Source organism: Mobula birostris, chromosome 15, assembly GCF_030028105.1.
Source record: "Mobula birostris isolate sMobBir1 chromosome 15, sMobBir1.hap1, whole genome shotgun sequence".
In the NCBI taxonomy this organism is placed as follows: Eukaryota; Metazoa; Chordata; class Chondrichthyes; order Myliobatiformes; family Myliobatidae; genus Mobula; species Mobula birostris.
In genome coordinates this window covers 5,513,375-5,532,789 of record NC_092384.1, presented here as the reverse complement: position 1 = coordinate 5,532,789, position 19,415 = coordinate 5,513,375, and the positions used below count along the sequence as shown (strand labels likewise).

The 19,415-nt window shown below is 45.2% G+C and overlaps 1 protein-coding gene across 9 annotated transcripts in view; it reads left to right on the top strand.

The window, feature by feature from the left end:
• The window catches only part of hydin (HYDIN axonemal central pair apparatus protein), a 981,559-nt gene that overhangs the window by 331,693 nt on the left and 630,451 nt on the right, over nucleotides 1-19,415 (top strand). For all 9 annotated transcript variants that reach the window (XM_072279252.1, XM_072279251.1, XM_072279249.1 and 6 more), the window contains one exon: nucleotides 10,822-10,957. In XM_072279252.1, the coding sequence (XP_072135353.1) occupies nucleotides 10,822-10,957 (136 nt within the window). The remainder of the gene's footprint in view (nucleotides 1-10,821; nucleotides 10,958-19,415) is intronic.

Genomic DNA, 19,415 nt, shown 5'->3' with positions numbered 1-19,415 from the left:
GAGTGGTGCCAGAGAACAGGCTCCTGCCTCTATTGTGGTGATCCAGGACACTTTCGTGCGGCATGTTCCAAGCGTCCAGTAGAACAGAATATCCATCAGCAGAGAGAGGAATCCTGACGGGCCGGTTCTCTCTTCAGTCAGCTTCCCCTAATTCTGTAATACTCGCAGCTTCCTTGTTGTGAAGGTCTCAGACCGATGAACTTAAGATGTTTATCGACGCTGGTGCAGCCGGGAATCTTATGGACATCTCTGTCGCTCAAAGATGGGGAGTTCCAACTCAGGAATCAAGAGAAAAGACCAACGTCAAGGTGCTGGACAGTTGACTTCTGGGAACCGGCCAGATCCTCTTTTACACCCAACCCCTCCAACTGGTGCTCGAAGGCAACCATCATGAAGGAATAACTTTCTGTCTGGTTAATTCACCTGAAATGCTACTAGAACTTGGTCTTCCCTGGTAATGCCGACATAACCCATGGATCGATTGGTCTCTGAAGGTACTCCAAGAGTGGGGACTGGCTACCTGTCTACCTATCTGGGTCCATCTCAAGCTCCGTCCCATGAATCCCCTCCTGTGTCAGCTAAGGATGTGGATCTGTCTGGGATTCCGGCTGAATATGGGAATCTCCTTGAGATTTTCAGTAAAAGAAAGGCCACCTCCCTGCCCCCACACCAGCCATACGAATGTGCCATAGAGCCCCTACCTGGCACTAGTCCTCCCCGGGGCCGGCTCTCTTCCCTCTCTCGTCCTGAAATGGTGGCCGTGGAGGAATACATCAAGGAGGTATTGAGTGTGGGACTTATCCGTCCGTCAACCTCACCGGCAGGTGCAGGCTTCTTTTTAGTGAGCGAGAAAGATGGTAAGTTCTGTCCCTGCATTGATTATCGGCCCCTGAACAACAGCACTGTGAAGAACCACTACCCTCTTCCCTTGCTGGCATCTGCGTTTGAGCATCTCCAGGGAGAAACCATGTTTTCCAAAATTGATCTGTGCAATACTTGCAATCTGGTTCGCATAAGAGAAGGGGATGAGTGGAAAATGGCTTTCAGCACCTCTAATGGCCGCTATGAGTACCTGGTGATGCCTTTTAGTCTGGCCAACACCCCGCGCTGTGTTCCAGGGCTTGGTTAACGATGTGCTCAGGGACATGTTGAACCAGTTTGTGTTTGCGTATTTAGATGACATCTCATCAGGAGCAGGTCCAGCATGTACTCAGACGCCTTCTTGAAAATAACCTGTACGCCAAGCCTGAGAAATGTGATTTCCATAAAGACCAGGTGTCGTTTTTGGGCTATATACTTACCCCCTCCAGTGTTCAAATGGACCCTAGTAAAGTTCAGGCAATTTCAGAGTGGCATAAACCATCTACAGTCAAACAGGTACGGCGCTTCAAGGGGTTTGCGAACTTTTATTGCCGCTTCATCCGGAATTTTGGCTCTATTGCGGCTCCAATTAATGCACTCACCAAGAAGATCTCGGCAGGATTCCATTGGACAGACGACGCCAATGAAGCATTTTCAGAGCTAAAGTGACGTTTCACCACTGCCCCGCTGCTGGTACACCCAGACCCATTTCAGGTGTTCATTGTCAAGGTGGATGCATCCGATGTAGGCAATGGAGCTGTCCTCTCTCAGCGCTCGTCTGTGGGTTGCCGGCTGCACCCTTGTGCCTTTCTTTCCCGTCGCTTGACTCTGGCCGAGAGGAATTATGATGTTGGGATCCGGGAGCTTCTGGCTGTTAAGGAAGCCCTGGAGGAATGGTTACACTGGTTAGAGGGGGCAGAGCATCCATACTTGGTCTGGACAAATCACAAGAACCTCTCCTATATTCAGAATGCTAAGAGACTCAACTCTTGACAAGCCCGGTAGACTCTCTTCTTCACGCAGTTCAATTTCATCCTCACTTACCGTCCCGGCGGCAAGAATACAAAGACTGATGCTCTCTCCTGGCAGTTGGATGGATCTGAGGACAATGCCAATCCAGAGCCCATTCTTCCTTGCTCGTGTATCGCTGCTCCGGTGATCTGGGGAATAGAGGCAGAGGTGAGGGCCACCCAACAATCAGATCCAGGCCTGGATGGGGGACCTCCCAACCGGCTGTTTGTTCCTGCTGCAGTGCATTCCAAAGTGTTGGAATGGGGTCACTCCTCCCCTCTGGTTGGACATCCGGGAATTCAACGGACTCAGGAAATTATAAAGAGACAATTTTGGTGGCCATCTATGACTTTGTGTCTGCCTGTCCCACCTGCACTCAGAACAAGACATCACAGCAACATCCTGTGTGCCTGTTATGTCCACTGCCTGTAACCCACCGCCCCTGGTCCCACCGCTCCGTAGATTTCGTCACTGGTCTGCCCCCGTCTAATGGAAACATCACCATTTTGATCGTTGTGGATCGATTTTCCAAGGCTGCCCACTTCATTGCCCTTTCCAAGCTCCCATCGGCTGGTGAGACTGCCATACTCATAGTTCAGCATGTGGTCAGGCTCCATGGCTTCCCTCAATACATGGTGTCTGACTGTGGACCACGGTTCACTTCCCGCTTTTGGAAGGCTTTCTGCTCTCTCGTAGGGGCCACGGCCAGCCTCTCGTCTGGCTTCCACCCCCAATCTAATGGCCAGACTGAGAGAGTGAGCCAGGAGTTGAAGACAACCCAGCGTGGTCTTGCCTCTTCCAACTCCACATCCTGGAGCCCCCAATGGGCAGAGATTGCCCACAATAACCTCCAGTCGTCCTCCACTGGTATGTTTCCCTTTGAATGCCAGAAGGGATTTCAGCCCCTGCTCTTCCCTGATCAGGAGATCAACACAGGAGTTCCTACTGCTGAACAGCTGATCCAGTGCTACAAAGCACACCTGGAGGCGAACCAGGGCTTCTCTGCTGCATGTCCAGAAACAGCACTCCCGGCAGGCGGATTGGCTCTCTCGACAGGTAAGGCCATTCAAGTCAGGAGAGGAGGTCTGGTTGGCATCAAGGGATCTTCCCTTGAAAATCGAGAGCTGGGAATTGGCACCGCGCTACGTGGGACCATTTGTAGTGGAAAAGGCTGTCAATAAAGTGTCCTATAGAGTGCATCTACCAGCATCATTGAAGATCCACCCAGTATTCCATGTTTCCCAGCTCAAGCCGGTTACTGCTCCTCCCCTGGCCCCAGTCACCCCACGTGGTAAGGTCCAGTACCTTGTGGACTGGGAAGGGTATGGCCCAGAAGAACGTACTTGGATCCCAGCGAAGGACATCTTGGACAAGTCGCTGATCCAGGACTTCCAGCAGACACAGGTCTGTGGTGCCTCAGGGTCTGCACCTAGAGAGGGGGCCCCTGTCACATCCATGGATTCGGCAGTGCAGTAGGTACAGCAATTGCGCTTGTGAACATGCACATGTCAGCTAATTATTATTTCATTGTGATAGTATTAACTCCATACTTGTCGTCGTAGAGCTTGTCGACACTTGGACACAGCACAGCAACTCTTCACTGCCTGTTTGCATTCGGCCTCCCTTGGCCTCGCCCGAGAAATTGGACTTTTGAGTCAACTGACTTTGAAGACTAGCAGTATTCGTTTTATATTTTAGTTGTTCTTTTCGGCTGCAGTGTAGGCTTCATTTTTCCATTTGAGAGTTTTAGCTAGCAGCCCTGTTTGGCTTAGCGTTTATTGTTTTCTTTCCCCCTTAACACTATTCGCATTAAAGTCTGTGAATTATTGACCCAATTCAGTGTCTCTCACTCCGCGCTTGGGCCAAATCCGAACCTAGTGACATGTGTGCTCTTTCAACTCCCCTTCCTGAAGTCCACAATTAATTCCTTGGTTTTAAGATGTTGAGTGTAAGATTGTTGTTTCAACACCACTTAACCAGCTGGTCTATCTTATTCCTGTATGCCTCCTCGTCCCATTATGAAATTCTGCCAAGAACAGTTGTGCCATTGGCAAATTTATAGATGGCATTTGAGGTGTGTGTAGCCGTACAGTCATGGGTGTCGAAAGAGTAGAGCAGTGGGCAACGCACACATCCTTGAGGTATGCCAGTGTTTATTGTGAGCAAGGAGAAGATTTTATTTCTGATCGGCACAGGCGGTTGTCTCCCAATGAGGAGGTCAAGAATTCAATTGCAGGGGCCCAGTTTTTGGAGCACGGTGATTAGAACTGAGGATATAATGGTGTTGAACACTGAGCTGTAATCAATAAACAGCAGGTTTGACAGGTTTTGCTATTTTCCAGGTGATCCAAGGCCAAGTGGATAGACTATGAGATTTCATCTGCTTATTGTGGCAATAGGCAAATTGCATTGGGTCCTGGTCCTTAGTTAGACAGGAGTTGATTCTAGCCAAGACCAACTTCTCAAAGCACTTCATTCCTGCAGATGTGAATGCAACTGGGTGATTGTTGTTGAGGGGTTTCACCCTGCTCTTCTTCTTGAGTACTACTTTTGAAGATGGTGTGAACATCCAACTGCAGCAGTGAGAGATTGAAGATGTAATTGAACACTTCCACCAGTTGGATGGCACAGGTTTGCAGCGCCCTACCAGGTACACCATCAGGGCCTGACATCTTGTGAGGGTTCACCCCCTCGAAAGATGTTCTGACATCAGCCTTGAACCAGTGATCACAGGGTCACCAGATGTTGCGGGGACTTGTGCAGGCATAGTTTTATTATTCCTTTCGTAGGCGTTGAGCTCATCTGGAAGTGAAACATCATATCAGTTCATGATGTTAGGTTTCACCTTGTAGGAAGTAATGGCCTGCAAACCCTGCCAGGACTGATATGCATTTGATTCCATCTCTAACTTCAATCAGAATAGCTTTTTCACTCTTAAAATAGCCTACTGTAGGTCCTATCATGTCTTTTTGTATAGTTCTGGATCACCGGTCTTGAATGGCACAGATCTGACCCTCAGCAGACTACATTTCTTCTCGTTCATTGATGGCTTTCGGTTATGGTGTGTTCAGTATATTCTCAAAGGCACACACATCCACACAGGTCTTGATGAAGTCAGTGACAAACCCGAGAAGATCAGCACATGCTGGAAATCCAAGCAATGCACACACAAAGCTGGAGGAATTCAGCAGGCTAGACAGCATCTATGGAAAAAAGTACAGTCGACGTTTTGGGCCAAGACCCTTCAGGACTGGAAAAGAGATGAGAAGTGAGAGCAAGGGTGGGGGAAGGGGAGGAAGAAATTGAATGTGGTAGGTGAAAGGTGAAACCAGGGGAGGGGAAGAGGTGAAGTAGAGAGCTGGAAAATGGATTGATGAAAGAGATAAAAGGCTGAAGAAGGGGGAATCAGCTGTGGTAGTGGATTTGGGTGAGCACACGATCAAAGAGGCAGATGGCAGCAGAGATCACAGGGGGGAGCAGTGGTGTATTCAATCAGATTGAAATATGAATCCCTGGATGTTGTACAGTCCATGCATGCATTAGGATCCACTCACTCAAAGCATTTCTATAAAGTGCTTCTCTGCCTCCCTCACCATTGGTGCTGCCGTCTTTGATCTCTGCCTGAACGCTCCGAGTAGGAGTATAACCAGGTGATTAGATGTCCGAAGTGCGGTGTGGGCCAGCATAATAAGCTGATAAGTTGGTGGTAGTTTTTCAGAGACTTCTTCAAGCTGGCCTGGTTGAAATCTATAGCACTAATAGGGAAGGCATCAGGCTGCCCTGTTTCATGACTGCTGATCATACTGCTTAGCTTCTGCAGTGCCTGCCCGATGCTGGCTAGAGCAGCGGTCCCCAACCACCAAAGCATGTGCTACCGGGCTGTGAGGAAACGATATGATTTGGCAATATGAAATGATATGAGTCAGCTGCACCTTTCTTCATTCCTTGTCACGGCCACTGTTGAGCTTGAACGCACGCGAGGTCATTACCCGCGCGTCATCCATGTCAGCGCGGGAAGGAGATCAATTCCTTGAGCTTGCAAATGACGGCGGTCAGAAAAGTATGTTTGACATAACATCTCTGCCGGCATTCTGGATCAAAGTCAAGGCTAAATATCCTGAGATAGCCACGGAAGCACTGAAAACGTTGCTTCCATTTCCAACATATCTCTGCAATGAATGCAACGAAAACTAAATTGCGGAATAGACTGGACATAAGGAACCCCCTTCGAGTATTGCTGTCTCCCATCACCCCTCGATAGGACTGTCTTGTTGCAGGAAAGCAAGCCCAGGGCTCCCACTGATTCAGCAATATTGGTGTGTTGCAATGATTTTATATGTTCATACGGGGAAAATATGTGCTGTGTATTTAATATCCAAATGTACTATTGACTTATGTAACCATACAACAAATACAGCATGGAAACAGGCCATCTCTGCCCTGCTAGTCCGTGCCGAACGCTACTCTCACCTAGTCCCACCGACCTGCACTCAGCCCATAACCCTCCATTCCTTTCCTGTCCATATACCTATCCAATTTTTCTTTAAATGATAATATCAAACCTGCCACTACCACTTCTAATGGAAGTTCGTTCAACACTTACTTCAAGCTCCCCTGTCCTCCCCTGATAATTGACTTATCACTATATTCATGCGAGGAAAATATGCGCTGTGTGTTTAATATTAAATTCGTTAGATAAATCCCTTTAGAAACGAAACTGAGTTTATTAGCCACCTATCACCGATATTCCGGTCGTGATTAACACCCCCCCCCCGAACAGAATTGCCAAAAACGATTTGTAGAAAAAAATCGGCACATATACGCATGCGCAAGTCACGCATGTTCACTGGTGCCCGTGCAAGGCTTCATGGTCATTGTAGTCTTTCTCGGGGAAACACAATGTATTTGACTGCTACTCTTGTCCGTTGGCAACCCTACTCCCAACCCCCCGGTCGGCCGGTCCGCAGGAATATTGTCAATAATAAACCGGTCTGCGTTGCAAAAAAGGTTGGGGATCCCTGGGCTAGAGATGGAATATATACTGCTACCAGGATAATGATGGAAAACTCCCTTGACAGATACAATGGAAGACACTTGACTGCTTGATATTCCAGGTGGATGAGCAGGACTGAGACGGAACCACCATGTCTTTGCACTACAATGAGTTCCACCTCCTCTATCTTTAGAAGACTCAGATGTCCTATCTTTGCAGTGAATGGTGAAATCCTCGGGCTGCAATGCTGCATCTGAAATGATGGGATGAGGCATGCTTCCATGAAGCAAGGTTCACAACAGTTCCTTATGTCCCTCTGTTACTGCAATCTTGCTCTGAGGTCTTCAGTTTTATTTTCCAGAGACTGTATATTCGCCACCAGGATACTGAGGAGTTGGAGTGCTAAGGCCTCTGCATTTTTATCATACCTGTACGCCAGCATGCGCTTCAATTTTTTAAAAGGCAAATTACACTCAGGACCTTAGCCTGCCATCCGGCATCCACTGATTTCGAGGATTGACCGATTTTTTAAAATAACTTCACAAGATCACAAGACAAAGGAGCAGAAGTAGGCCATTCGGCCCATCGAGTCTGCTCCGCAGCTCCCCCATGAGCTAAACTATTCACCCATCTAGTTCCAATTTCCGGCTTTTTCCCCGTATCCCTTGATACCCTGACTAATTAGATACCTGTCAATCTCCTCCTTAAACACCCTCAATGATCGTGCCTCCACAGCTGTCAGCTGTATGTGGCAACGAATTCCACAAATCCACGAACCTCTGGCTAAAAAAATTTCACCTCATCTCTGTTTTAACTGGGTACCCTCTAATTCTAAAACTATGGCCTCTTGTCCTGGACTCACCCACCAAGGGAAACAACCTTTCCACATCTACTCTGTCCAACCCTTTCAACATTCGAAACGTTTCTATGAGATCCCCTCTCATTCTTCTATACTCTAATGAATACAATCCAAGAGCCGACAGACGCTCCTCATATGTTAGCCCCTGCATTCCAGGAATCATCCTCGTAAATCTTCTCTGAACTCTGTCCAACATCAGTATATCCTTTCTAAGATAGGGGGCCCAAAACTGCACACAGTATTTTAAATGAGGTCTCACTAATGCCCCATAGAGCCTCATCAACACCTCCTTACTCTTATACACTATTCCTCTTGAAATGAATGCCAACATAGCATTCGCTTTCCTTACCGCCAATTCAACTTGGTGGTTAACCTTTAGGGTATCCTGCACGAGGACCCCCAAGTCCCTTTGCACTTCCGATTTTTGAATTTTCTTCCCATCTAAATAATAATCTGCCCGATTATTTCTTCTTCTGAAATGTACAACCGTACATTTGTCAACGTTGTATCTCATCTGCCATTTCTTTGCCCACTCTCCTAAACTGACTAAGTCTCTCTGCAACCTTTCCGTTTCTTCAACATTTCCTGCTCCTCCACCTATCTTGGTGTCATCCGCAAACTTGGCCACAAAACCATTTAATCCATAATCCAAATCATCGATATACATCGTAAAAAGAAGCGGCCCCAACACAGACCCCTGCAGAACACCACTAGTAACCGGCAACCAATCAGAATAGGATCCCTTTATTCCCACCCTTTGCTTTCTGCCTATCAGCCAATGCTCCACCCATTTCAATATTTTTCCTATAATTCCATGGGCGCTCATCTTAGTAAGCAGCCTCATATGCGGCACCTTATTGAAGGCCATTTGAAAATCCAAATACACAACATCCACAGCCTCTTCCTTGTCAATCTTATTCAAGATTACCTCAAAAAATTCCAATAAGTTGGTAAGGCAGGATCTTCCCTTCATGAAACCATGCTGGCTTCGGCCTATCTTGTCAGGCACCTCGAGATATTTCATAACCTCGTCCTTGTGGATTGACTCCAATATCTTTCCAACCACCGATGTCAGACTAATAGGTCTGTAATTCTCTTTTTGCTGTCTCCTTCCTTTCTTAAATAGCGGAACTACATTTGCGACCTTCCAGTCCTCCCGAACCATGCCAGAGCCTATTGATTCCTGGAAGATCATTTCCAATGCTTCCACAATCTCCAAAGCCACCTCCTTCAGAACCCTTGGGTGCACCTCATCCGGGCTGGGAGACTTATCTATTCTTAGTCCACTTAGCTTCCCAAGCACTTTCTCTCTAGTTATCTTGACTGTACCTAATTCTATTCCCTGATACCTCTGGCTATCAGGCATATTGCTCATGTCTTCCACTGTGAAGACTGATGCAAAATACTCATTCAGTTCCTCCGTCATCTCTTTGTTATCCATTATAATTACTCCAGCATCATTTTCAATCGGTCCCATATCTACCCGTCACTCTTTTACTCTTCATATATTTAAAAAAACTCTTAGTATCCTTTTCTATGTTAATCGCCAACTTCCTTTCATAATTCATCTTTTCTTTCCTAATGACTTTCTTAGTTTCTTTCTGTAAGTTTTTAAAGGTCTTTCAGTCCTCATTTTTCCCACTAATTTTTGCTTCCGTGTACGCCGTTTCTTTTGCTTTTATTTTTGCCTTAACCTCTCTCGTTAGCCACGTTTGTGCCATTTTTCCATTCATGATTTTCTTTTTTCTTGGAATATATTTTTCCTGCATTTTTCTTATTTCTTGTAGGAATTTCATCCAATTCTGCTCTGCCGTCCCTCCATTTAGCTTACATTTCCAATCGACTTGGGCCAGTTCCTCTCTCATACCACTGTAATTTCCCCTGTTCCACTGTTCCACTGAAATATCGATACACCTGATACCAGCTTCTCCTTTTCTTAAAACAATGTTGCTTACTACAGTACCCATGGCTGTGACAGTGGATTTCAGCTGTAGTGGACCTAAACGTGACTATTTGATGGTTCACATGAAAAGTTGCCACTTATTGATTGTAGACTTTGGGAAGGGGAAGTCAAGGGAACACACATTAGTTCTCTTTGAGGGATCAGCAGTGCAAAGGGTGAGCAGCTTCAAGTTTCTGGGTGTCACAGTCTCTGAAGATTTATCCTGGGGACAACATATTGATGCAATTACAAAGGCACGACAGCAGCTATATATCATTAGGAGTTTCAGGAGACTTGGTTCATCACCAAAGGCTCACAAATTTTAACGGATGTATTGTGCAGAGCATTTTATCTGGTTGCTTCACCCTGTGGTATAGAGGGGCCACTGCACTGGATGGAAAAATGCTGCAGAAAGTTGCAAACTCAGTCAGCTCCATCATAGGTACTAGCCTTCCCTGCATTGAGGACATCTTTAAAAAACAATGCCTTATAAAGGTGTCATCCATCATTAAGAACCCCTCTATCCAGTCCAGACTTCAATCCAACTGAGAATTTGTGGCTGGACTTGAAAAGGGCTGTTCACTCACAATCTCCATGAAATCTGACAGCATGAGCTGCTTCTTAAAGAAGAATGGGAAAAAGTTGTAGTGTCAGATGTGCAAAGCTGATCGAGACCTATCCACATAGAAGCAAGGCTGTAGTTGCTGCAAAAGGTACATCTACTGAGGACTGGCTTGAAGGGCGTGGGTAATTAAGTAGACAACTATTTTATGTTTAATAATTGTGATAAATTTAGACCAATTTGAAGAAATTTGATTTCACTTTGACACACAGGTCTTTCCGCTGATATGTGTCAAGAAAGCCTAATTAGATGTATTGTGATTCAATGTTGTAAAACAATAAAACATGAAAACTTCCAAGGGGATAAATACTTATTAATTCTGATTCTGTATGTTCCAAGATCAGACTGATATCTTGTTGAAAAGTTGGGAGTCAAACCTGATTGGCTTTAAGACATTGAAAATACTTACAGTTTTGTTCTGCACAGGAATATTTTTTTAAAGAACTTAGGAAATTTCTAGGCCCTTATTGTTCAGAGGTTTCAATGATGTTTGTCTGATTACTTACCAGTTTTTGCCTAATTTTGTCCTCTAGATGTATCGTTCCTATTGTGGAGGTGATTAATTCACATATTGACCTTGGACGTTGCTTTCTCAAGTATCCTTACCAATGCTTGATAAAACTTCATAATACCCATGACCTTCCAGCTTGTTATGGTGTAGTTCCACAGGTTAGTTTCATTAATTTTATTTGTTTTATTGCATAATAGAGTACTGGTCCTCTCCAGGCTCCTGACATATGAACAACCTATACATATGAATGGAATGAAGAGTTTTGAGATGACAGGATGGATGGGTGTGTTTTTTCTGACTTCTGCAGGGTTGTTGGTTTGGTATCTTCGACTCCATGTGAATAGGACTTTTCCGGATGCCTCCTCTTCCTACCCATGCCCCCTCCCTTGAGCCGACATTTGTTGGGGCTGGTGGAGCCGAGCAAAAATGGGGAGCAGTGAGCAGACTCACTCACTGTGTCAATGACAGCACGCTGGCAGCCGCTCTTCACTCCGCGCTCACTCTGGCATCACAGCTGGCAGCCGCTCTTCTCTCCCTGCCTGCTCTGGCATCACAGCTGGCAGCCGCTCTTCTCTCCCTGCCTGCTCTGGCATCACAGCTGGCAGCTGCTCTTCACTCCCTGCCTGCTCTGGCATCACAGTTGGCAGCCACTCTTCACTCCCCTGCCTGCTCTGGCATCACAGCTGGCAGCTGCTCTTCACTCCCTGCCTGCTCTGGCGTCACAGCTGGCCGCCACTCTTCACTCCCCCGCCTGCTCTGGCGTCACAGCTGGCAGCCACTCTCCTCTCCCCGCCTGCTCTTATGTTACAGTTGATTCTATGATCCTTTCCCACTCATGGTTTTTGTTCACTTATGCCTTACAAACAGCTCAGGTTACGAACAATTCTGTGGAAATACTCCTTTATCTGATAGTCTTAAAAAGAGCACTTTCTTATACTGGAGACTGCACATAAAGGCAGTCAACATGGACGAGGCCATAAGGTGATGATTGTGGTTAGTCCAAGAGGTAGCCAAGTGCCTGGATATTCAAGTGTGCAATGTGCTGATAAACATTGGATCATTAGGTAGTGTATGGCATTTTCTTCCTCTGTAACGACTGCCCAGTGGTTCTGAATTAGATTAACCCAGCAAATATGTTTTCCCTCATTCTGTTTAGTTAAAGGTGACAAACATGAAATTTGCATGTGACAGAGGAACGACTGAAGACCAGTAGTTCCATAAGCAGTAAACAAATATTGGTGATTGCTCAGAGACTGAAGCCCAGTTTATACTTCTGCATCAAAGGTACGCCATAGAAACAGCGTAGCCGCGTACCGTACGCTGTACTCTACGCCGAACCCTACACTGTAGCCTAACGCGCACCTCTCCCAAAATGTAACTACGCGTCGCGGTGACGCAGACCGCAACAGCTGTGATTGGCCCTCTTGGTAGCATCACATTTCCTCCTACGCATTTCCGGTTGCTGCTGCTTCTCCACCATTTCAGATTTGAGAGAGAAGAAACTCTTGTTCAACATTTATCAGCTCCGAATCCAACATGATGCGCTCAGTTTCAATCGCCATTGTTTCAAGTACAGGAAGAAACTCAACACAGTGGCGTAGAAACCCCACTGCCAACTAGTGTTTTGGCGGTGAATTGCAGAGCGACGCAGACACACCAACGCACGAGTATAAATGCTCACAATGGCGTAGGTCACTTGCGTAGGCTATGGCGTAGCCCGTACGCACAAGTACAAACCCCATTTCCAGAAAAGTTGGGATATTTTCCAAAATGCAATAAAAACAAAAACCTGTGATATGTTAATTCACGTGAACCTTTATTTAACTGACAAAAGTACAAAGAAAAGATTTTCTATAGTTTTACCGACCAACTTAATTGTATTTTGTAAACATACACAAATTTAGAATTTGATAGCTTTAACACACTCAACAAAAGTTGGGACAGAGGCATGTTTACCATTGTGTTACATCACCTTTCCTTTTAATAACACTTTTTAATCGTTTTGGAACTGAGGATACTAATTGTAGTAGATTTGTAATTAGAAATTTTGTCCATTCTTGCTTGATACAAGACTTCAGCTGCTCAACAGTCCGTGGTCTCCGTTGTCCGATTCTCCTCTCTGTGATGCGCCATACATTTTCAATAGGAGATAGATCTGGACTGGCAGCAGGCCAGTCAAGCACACGCACTCTGTGTCTACAAAGCCACGCTGTTGTAGCCCGTGCAGAATGTGGTCTGGCATTGTCCTGCTGAAATAAGCATGGACGTCCCGGGAAGAGGCGTCGCCTTGATGGCAACATATGTCTCTCTAAAATCCTAATATACGCCTCAGAGTCAATAGTACCTTCACATACATGCAACTCACCCATGCCGTGGGCACTGATGCACCCCCATACCATCACAGATGCTGGCTTTTGCACCTTTTGCTGATAACAATCTGGATGGTCGTTTTCATCTTTGGCACGGAGAACTCGACGCCTGTTTTTTCCAAAAACTAGCTGAAATGTGGACTCATCTGACCACAGCACAGGGCTCCACAGTCTTTCGGTCCATCTGAGATGAGCTCAGGCCCTGAGAACTCGCCGGCATTTCTGCATAGAGTTGATGCATGGCTTCCTCCTTGCGTAATACAGTTTCAGGTTGCATTTCTGGATGCAGCGATGGACTGTGTTGAGTGACAATGGATTTCTGAAGTACTCCAAAGCCCAGGTGGCTATAATTGTCACAGTAGCATGACAGTTTCTTAGGCAGTGCCACCTGAGGACTCGAAGATCACGCGCATTCAACAGTGATTTCCGACCTTGCCCTTTACGCACTGAGATGTCTCTGAATTCTCTGAATCTTTTTGCAATATTATGTACTGCAGATGTTGAAAGACCTAAATTCTCTGCAATCTTGCGTTGAGGAATATTCCTTTTGAACTGACTAACAATTCTCTCGCGAATTTTGGCACAAAGGGGTGAGCCACAGCCCATCCTTGCTTGCAAAGACTGAGCCTTTGATGGACGCTACTTTTATACCCAGTCATGATACCTCACCTGCTACCAATTAGCCTGCTTAATGTGGAGTCTTCCAAACCAGTGTTACTTGAATATTCTGTGCACTTTTCAATCTTATTTTAACTCTGTCCCAACTTTTGTTGAGTGTGTTGCAGCCATCAAATTCTAAATTTGTGTATGTTTACAAAATACAATTAAGTTGGTCAGTAAAACTATTGAAAATCTTTTCTTTGTACTTTTGTCAGTTAAGTAAAGGTTCATGTGAATTAACATCACAGATTTTTGTTTTTATTGCAGTTTGGAAAATATCCCAACTTTTCTGGAAATGGGGTTTGTATAAATCAGCCTTAAGGGCCAAAGGCGAGCCACACTGTCCTGCAGTCAGTGTTTTATGAACAAAAGGCGTACATGAGGCAGGTTCCTGGCATCAGGGTGCATGACTTGAGGCCTGCAGAAGCAGAAAACAAACAGCAAAGACATAGAAGATCAGGTCACATCTCTGGGGAGAGAAGCAGAGTTACTGTTTCAGGTCGAAGACAACTCATCAGGACAATTCTGACAAAAGATTTTTCATCCAATTGAGTATTTCTTGTGTTTTCTTTTACTGTCAGTACCAACATCTACCGTATTTTTCATTTTTGTCTATTGAAGCAGGTTTACTTTAATAGTCATATTCAGACTTGGTAAGTGTGGATGTTTGCTTCTGCTTGAATGGCCTGTGTTTACAGTGGGCAGTGCAGGTGTGGAAAAGACAGGGTATAATTTATATCTTGTTATATCTTGTTACTTTTTTTGAAGAAGTGACAACAGTTTCCTTATCTGACATTACTTATTAATCCAGTTTCATTGAACAAGATAAAATCTTAAAATAGATTTTTCCTAGCTTGTTTGAGAACGTATTGTTCCAGGACCTGCCCCAAAGGCAAGGTATATCTCATACTCCGAACTGCTATTGTCAGCTTGATTTGCCCAACCTATAAAAATTATAGATCTTCTTGATTATTACATCTGGGAAGCTGTATTTATTTCTAAATCAATAATATCTTCATTTATGTTGCTGTAAGCCATTCCAACCACTGTTAATGATCTTTTCCTGTGTTTATACATTCTGTTTTCTGTTCTACTGGGTCAAGATCATTCCTCACTGCTGCGCTTGTATTATCCACTATTATTGTAGCTAACCACCTCCTCAATCCTTCATGTCTCCTCATTTCTGTCTTTTCTTTCCAAATACTTGTTTCCCTGGAATATTTAATTCCAAACCATGGTTACCTTGAAACCGTGATTCTGTAATTGCTGTCAATTTCTAACTGTGCCATTAGTTTGTCCATTTTGCCATCTATCCCTCATATTTCAAATACAACATCTTTAATTTTAACATTTTTGTTTCAATTGATGTTCCTTGATCAGTATGCTGATTACCCAGATATTATTTTGTTTTGTGAACTTACCCTCTGGTGCAGGAATGATGCAGTTGGTGCAAAAATTCCAATAATTAGGGCAGACAAGGCTGAAGTAGCAGGGACACATTTCCAACAAGCACAAGTTAACTCTCACTGATGGTCTGGGTGCCTTGCTGCATGAATGGTGTTGCTAAAACGGTATGACTGCTCAGATTAAAAAAAGTTCTTTGCCTTAAAGTGGCAGTCAGCCTGGAAGAAAATTAGACATAGTAAAACACCAGATATTGTCTTATCATTAACAACTGAGTTAAGGATGATTCCCGGACATGTTGAGTGCAATCATTCATTCCAATCTAATGGAACCTTGTGGGCAAGTACTTTGATTGATGAATAAAAACTCAGAAATCAATACAAGGAAAACCCCAAGGCATTCTACAAGTATGTGAAGAGCAAGAGGATAAGACGTGAAAGAATAAGACCTATGAAGTGTGACAGTGGGAAAGTGTGTATGGAACCAGAGGAAATAGCAGAGGTACTGAATGAATACTTTACTTCAGTATTCACTATGGAAAAGGATCTTGGTGATTGTAGTGATGACTTGCAGCAGACTGAAAAGCTTAAGCATGTAGATATTAAGAAAGAGGATGTGCTGGAGTTTTTGGAAAGCATCACGGTGGATAAGTCGCCAGGACTGGATGAGATGTACCCCAGGCTACTGTAGGAGGCAACGGAGGAGATTGCTGCGCCTCTGGTGATGATCTTTGAATCATCAATGGGGACGGGAGAGGTTCCGGAGGGTTGGAGGGTTGCAGATGTTGTTCCTTTATTAAAGAAAAGGAGTAGAGATAGCCCAGGAAATTATAGACCAGTGAGTCTTACTTCAGTGGTTGGTAAGTTGATGGAGGAGATGTTGAGAGGCAGGATTTATGAATATTTGGAGAGGTATAATATGATTAGGAATAGTCAACATGGCTTTGTCAAGGGCAGGTTGTGCCTTATGAGCCTGATTGAATTTTTTGAGAATGTGACTAAACACATTGATGAAGGAAGAGCAGTAGATGTAGGGTATATGGATTTCAGCAAGGCATTTGATAAGGTACCCCATGCAAGGCATGTGATCCAAGGAACATTGCTTTGTAGATCCAGAACTGACTTGCCCACAGAAGGTAAGTCAGTCACTGAAAGCAAGCATGCAAGTACAGCAGGCAGTGAAGAAAGTTAATGGCATGCTGGCCTTCATAACAAGGGGAATTGAGTATAAGAGCAAAGAGGTCCTTCTGCAGCTGTACAGGGCCCTGGTGAGACCACACCTGTGTGCAGTTTTGGTCTCCAAATTTGAGGAAGGACATTCTTGCTATTGAGGGAGTGCAGTATAGGTTCACAAGGTTAATTCCTGGGATGGCGAAACTGTCATATGTCGAAAGATTGGAACGACTGGGCTTGTATACTCTGGAATTTAGAAGGCTGAGAGGGGATCTCATTGAAACATATAAGATTATTAAGGGATTGGACACGCTGGAGGCAGGAAGCATGTTCCCACTGATGGGTGAGTCCAGAACCAGAGGCCACAATTTAAAAATAAGGGGTAGGCCATTTAGAACGGAGTTGAGGAAAAACTTTTTCACCCAGAGAGTGGTGGATGTATGGAATGCTCTGCCCCAGAAGGCTGTGGAGGCCAAGTCTCTGGATGCTTTCAAGAAAGGGATGGCTAGAACTCTTAAAGATAGCGGAATCAAAGGTTATGGGGATAAGGCAGGAACTGGATACTGATTGTGGATGACCAGCCATGATCACAGTGAATGGTGATGCTGGCTCGATGGGCCAAATGGCCTACCCCTGCACCTATTGTCTGTTGTCTATTGTCTATTGCAAAGAGTGGTTTTAGACAGGTCATATTCTGCATGGAGGTCGGTGACCAGTGGTGTGCCTCAGGGATCTGTTCTGGGACCCTTCCTCTTCATAATTTTTATAAATGACCTGGATGAAGAAGTGGAGGGATGGGTTAGTAAGTTTGCTGATTACACAAAGATTGGAGGTGTTGTGGATAGTGTGGAGGGCTGTCAGAGGTTACAGTGGGACATTGGTAGAATGCAAAACTGGGCTGTGTGTCACAATGGGGTGCTGGGAACAGACCCAAATATGAGACACAGACACTGAAGTACAACAAACAGGACTTAATCTCTTACTCACTCTTCCTTCAGTTAGTCCTGACGAAGGGTTTCGGCTTGAAACGTCAACTGCACCTCTTCCTAGAGATGCTGCCTGGCCTGCTGCATTCACCAGCAACTTTGATGTGTGTTGCTTGAATTTCCAGCATCTGCAGAATTCCTGTTGTTTGACTAGAGTAGGGATGTGACAGGATACCGAAAAGGAGCAGGGACAAGAACACAGACTTGGGCTAGGACATGGATTAGACACAGGGAACCCAGACGAGGAACTATGAACTAGAAGCCTGCGCTTGGACTCTGAGCCAGAGACTGGACAAGGACCCAGGACATGGGTCTTGCCTAGGGCTTGGACCCCAGAACTAGGCAAGAACATGACATGGCTACCGGACAGGATTTGCTGGGGTCTTGGGCTTGAGGCTTGGGATCTTCAAGGCTTGGGTTCTTGGCAGGACTCCTGAGCAGGACACAGAACTTCACCCTACAGAGGGAAGAGCAGGGAGGGACAGACCAAACTGCAGGGTAATAGCTATTAGCCTGGCTTACTCAACAGAGGCAAGGGACAGGAAAGGACAGAACCAACCACAGGGTAACAGCAATCAGCCTGACTTTCACAACAGAGGCAAGGACAGGAAAGGAGCTCAGTCCAGGGTGGCTCTGAGTCACAGGGCAGCCAGCAACCTTGGCTGGCTACAGAAATAGCCAAATCCATACCACAATGACCACTCCAACAAATGGCAACAAGGCTCCATGAAGCGGTGGTCCTCCAACCAGGACTAGAGATCACAAGTGGTTTCATTAGCCTTCCATCAGCAGGTTGCTCCAAGGGGGACTAACAAGACAAACTAGCAGCCCACACTCAACCCCAAGGCTACTTATATTCCAAGCCCCAAGATGGGAATCAGGTGCCTATGATTAACTCAACCAAAACGAGGGACAGCTGGAAGACCCAGAGTCCTGAGTCCACGGACCGGACCGTGAACCGGAATGCGGACTTCACGGACCAGACCATGACGCTGAGAAGTGGCAGATGGAGTTCAACCCAGATAAGTATGAAGTGGTTCAGTTTGGTAGGTCAAATATGATGGCAGAATATGGAATTAATGGTAAGTCTTTTGGCAGTGCGGAGAATCAGAGGGATCTTGTGGCCCGATGCTTGTATCATGCTGTAGGTTTTCTATGTTTCTATGTGTCTATATTTCTATGGTTAGAGCATTGGCTGATTGGAAGGAGGCAGTGAGTGGGAATAAAAGGATCCTTGTCTGGTTGGCTGCCAGTGACTCTTGGTGTTCTGCGGGAGTTGGTATTAGGACCACTTCTTTTTGAGCTGTATATGAATGATTCAGATGATGAAACTGATGGCTTTGTTGCCAAGTTTGCAGATGATACAAAGATTTATGGAGGGGCAGGTAGTATTGAGGAAACAGGTAAGATGCAGAAGGATTTAGACAGATTAGGAGAATGGGCAAGAAAGTGGCAAATGAAATATAATGTTGGAAAATGCATGGTCATTCACTTTGGTAGTAGAAATAAATATGCAGACTATTTTCTAAATGGGGAGAAAATCCAAAAATTTGAAATGCAAAGAGACTTAGGAGTCCTTGTGCAGAACACCCTAAGGGTTAACTTGCAGATTGAGTTGGTGGTGAGGAAGGCAAATGCAATGTTAGCATTCATTTCAAGAGCTCTAGAATACAATATCAGGGATATGATGCTGAGGCTTTATAAGGCACTGGTGATGCCTCACCTTGAGTATTGTGAACAGTTTTGGGCTCCTCATCTTGGAAAGATGTGTTGGCATTGGAGAGGGTCCAGAGGAACTTTACAAGGATGATTCCAGGAGTGAATGGGTTATCATACGAGGAACGTTTGATGGCTTTGGGTCTGTACTCGCTGGAATTTAGAAGGATGACGGGGGATCTCATTGAAACCTTTCAAATGTTGAAAGGCCTAGACAGAGTAGATGTTGAAGGATGTTTCCCATGGTGGGAGAGTCTACGACAAGAGGGCACAGCTACAGGATAGAGGGATGTCTATTCAAGACAGAGA